Genomic DNA, 3304 nt, shown 5'->3' on the forward strand with positions numbered 1-3304 from the left:
TTTAGGGATTTTCTGAAAAAATAGTTGTAAGTTAAATTTTAAAATAAGTAACCATATAAATTAATAAATGTTTTTTTTTTCTTTCAAGAAGAGTTAGTAGTTTTAAAAAATGTTTTATTTAAGGGTAAGAGAGTCTGATTAAAAATAGAAACGAAAATTATGGTCACTGAATAGTATGTATACATTATAGATAAGTATATAACCAAGTATATGTACCTTGCATAAATAAATAAATAAATTAACACACACCGTCATTTTAACTTTTAGCCATGAATAGAAAAAATGAATTCATGTTTTTTTATTTTTATTTTTACTTTTTTAGCTTTAAGTGGTCTGGGAAAAAGGAAACGTTTTTTTTTTCTTGTTGGGCCTAGGCAAAAAAGTGTGATAAAGCCCGTAGACGAAGCCCATAAACAACCCTAAAAACCCCTTCCTGCTACTTCTACCGTTCCCTCCTCCTTTGTCTGCCTTAGCCGCTGCGTGCTGTCACTGAATTGCAAAATGGTATGTATCTCTTCTTCTTCTTCTCTGTTCTATCTTCATTTTGTATGCACTCTGTGATAGGCGAGTTAGTAAATCTACCCATAAGGAATTAGGGTTTATGTAGTGAGTGCTATAATTTGGCTGTTTCGTTTCTTAAATGCGATATTGTGCGTGTAATGCAATGCCCCATGGGGGTGCTTTTAGGCAAGAACACTAACAACGTTTGTTCATCAATAAAAGGCATATGTCAAGGCTCAGAAGTCAAGGGCCTACTTCAAGAGATATCAAGTCAAGTTTAAGAGAAGAAGAGGTTTTAGTTTTAGTCGTTTCACTTTGCCCCTTTCTATTATGTTGTACTTCCGATGCTGAATTTTCTCTTTTTTGCTTAAACAATCTGCAGAGGGAAAGACTGATTATCGAGCCAGGATTCGCTTGATTAACCAGGACAAGAACAAGTACAACACTCCAAAATACCGCTTTGTGGTTCGATTTGTATCCTATTGTTCCCTGTTGATTGTTGGTCTGTAGGTTAATGTTTTAATTGCATTTATGCTTTAGTTATTAATTGTCATAGTGTTTGAACGGTATTACTTCATAATTTAAAGTTAATTTCGTTGTCAATATTTAACCCTTTTTTAAGTGAAAACTCCTTAGCATATTATTAGACAAACAAGGACATTATTGCTCAAATAACATCTGCTAGCATTGCTGGTGACATTGTTCTTGCTGCGGCATATGCTCATGAACTGCCACGCTATGGCCTTGAAGTGGGCCTTACAAACTATGCTGCAGGTACATAATATATGGAATTCCTTTCTTGCATTCTACCTAACCAGTGTGTGTTTGTTGCTTTTTTTTTTCCCCTTCTGTTACCATAATGTTTTATACTTGTGATTAAAAATTACAAATTGTGCCCAGCCTACTGCACTGGACTCCTATTGGCTCGCCGAGTTCTTAAAATGCTTGAAATGGACGAGGAGTATGAGGGCAATGTAGAGGTATATAAGGATGTGTTATACTGTTTATGCATCTATCTAGTCATCTACTTTATTCTGTGTATGTTGATTGGTCATATCATATTCAGGCTACTGGAGAGGATTTTTCAGTGGAACCTGCTGACACCCGGAGGCCATTCCGTGCTCTCCTTGATGTTGGTCTTATTAAAACGACAACTGGTAATCGGGTCTTTGGTGCCCTCAAGGTATGTGAGGTTATGCGTAAAAGATAACCATCGTCCTTTATTCTTTTCAATCTATTGATACTGAATAGTTGTGACGGATTGCAGGGAGCTTTGGATGGTGGGTTGGATATCCCTCACAGTGATAAAAGGTTTGCTGGTTTTGACAAGGACAAGAAGGAGCTAGATCCTGATGTTCACCGCAAATACATCTTTGGTGGACATGTTGCTTCCTACATGAAGGCATGTGCAAAGATTTTAATTGGTGCATTTCAATGTAAATTTGGTTTTTTGCACTCATCATAGTAAGGAGTTTCCACAAATTTGTGACCTTTGTGATGCTATTTGTAGACTTTGGCGGAAGATGAACCAGAGAAATACCAGCTACACTTCAGTGAATATATCAAGCGTGGACTAGAGGCTGACGGACTTGAGGAGCTATACAAAAAGGTTCATGCTTCCATTCGTGCAGATTCTACAATCAAGAAGTCTGAGAAGCAGCCACCTAAAGAACACAAGAGGTAAATCATTATGATGTTTTCTATTCAGACTCATCAAATTGTGTAATTCATGTCTATTTGCATATGCGATGTATATAGTAAATCATCTGAGGTTGCTAGATGACCTTTATTTCAGGTATCGCATGTCCATATAATTTTGCTTTTGCATGACAAATGATTGAATGATAATATTTAGTAGGCAGTTTCACCATCGCACTTCCTGAGTAGACATGTTCCTAAAGGTATATATTGTTTGGTCTTTTGAGCAGGTACAATCTCAAGAAGCTCACTTACGAAGAGAGGAAGACAAAACTGATTGCACGCTTGCAGGCTCTTAATTCGGCTGCTGGTGACGACGAAGATGATGATGAGTGAAATTGTGTTGTGAATGCAGCTCAAATCTGCATATCTTGAATATCTTAAATTCATTTTCTTGGGAATTTTGTTGCTTTTACTGTTTAATTTACAGGTTACAAATTTTGGATATTTTGAATTAGCTTTGGATTGATATGTTTCAATTTACGTGGTTGGTTCTCAGAAGATAATTTCTTACCATTAAATCAGTCTCTGTTAGCGTTATATATATGGGTGGGGGTGTTGGCCGTTGTATCGATTATCTCATGTCAATTTTTGAAAGACCTTGTCTAAACCTTCGTATCTGTATCTATCATTTATTGTCTGTCAAGCGAGATATGGGAACAAAATATCGGAAAATAATCTCATGCACGTTAAATTCATTACCTAAATATAGAAATTATGCGCCCGATAGATTATTATTTTTAAAAAGCGATTTTTCTTTTATTAACAATTTGTTCAAGTGTTTTCGTACGTATTGGAAACAATTTTATAATTCCTTTGTAGAAGAAAACAGAAATGCCTCTGATTATGTTTGGAATGGTTAGAGGCTAGAATGATTTACAAAACAGGTATGGCAGCAGCCACACCTGACTTGAACCTTAACCACCGTAAAATAGGCGTTGCTTCACATTCTTTTTGTGTTGGTATTCCAAATAATTAGGGATCCGGATCACCTTTGAACCGCAGGGTAATATCATATTGCTTCAAATTAAACGCTATATAATTTTTAACTTGCATTTCATTTATAATTTGATTTGAATAGTTGGGATTCATGTAGTTGTAAATT

The 3304-nt window shown here is 35.7% G+C and overlaps 1 protein-coding gene across 1 annotated transcript; it reads left to right on the top strand.

Moving 5' to 3' along the window:
• Positions 1-364: 364 nt before the first annotated feature.
• LOC109810187 (large ribosomal subunit protein uL18) lies at positions 365-2720 on the top strand. Its single transcript, XM_020373591.2, has 9 exons — positions 365-504; positions 724-793; positions 884-975; positions 1149-1275; positions 1402-1481; positions 1568-1684; positions 1769-1903; positions 2012-2181; positions 2430-2720. The coding sequence occupies exons 1-9, from the start codon at positions 502-504 to the stop codon at positions 2533-2535; spliced, it is 900 nt and encodes a 299-aa protein (XP_020229180.1). The 5' UTR covers positions 365-501; the 3' UTR covers positions 2536-2720.
• The last annotated feature ends 584 nt before the right edge of the window (positions 2721-3304 follow it).

This window comes from Cajanus cajan, chromosome 4, assembly GCF_000230855.2.
Source record: "Cajanus cajan strain Asha chromosome 4, NIPB_CcT2T_4, whole genome shotgun sequence".
In the NCBI taxonomy this organism is placed as follows: domain Eukaryota; kingdom Viridiplantae; phylum Streptophyta; class Magnoliopsida; order Fabales; family Fabaceae; genus Cajanus; species Cajanus cajan.

What these genes read in the sequence shown, in the direction of transcription:
- LOC109810187 (XM_020373591.2), top strand. An exon ending in ACCGCTTTGTGGTTCGATTT is followed by an intron (nt 976 to 1,148) that starts GTATCCTATTGT and finishes GCATATTATTAG; the next exon opens with ACAAACAAGGACATTATTGC. An exon ending in ATGTTGCTTCCTACATGAAG is followed by an intron (nt 1,904 to 2,011) that starts GCATGTGCAAAG and finishes TGCTATTTGTAG; the next exon opens with ACTTTGGCGGAAGATGAACC.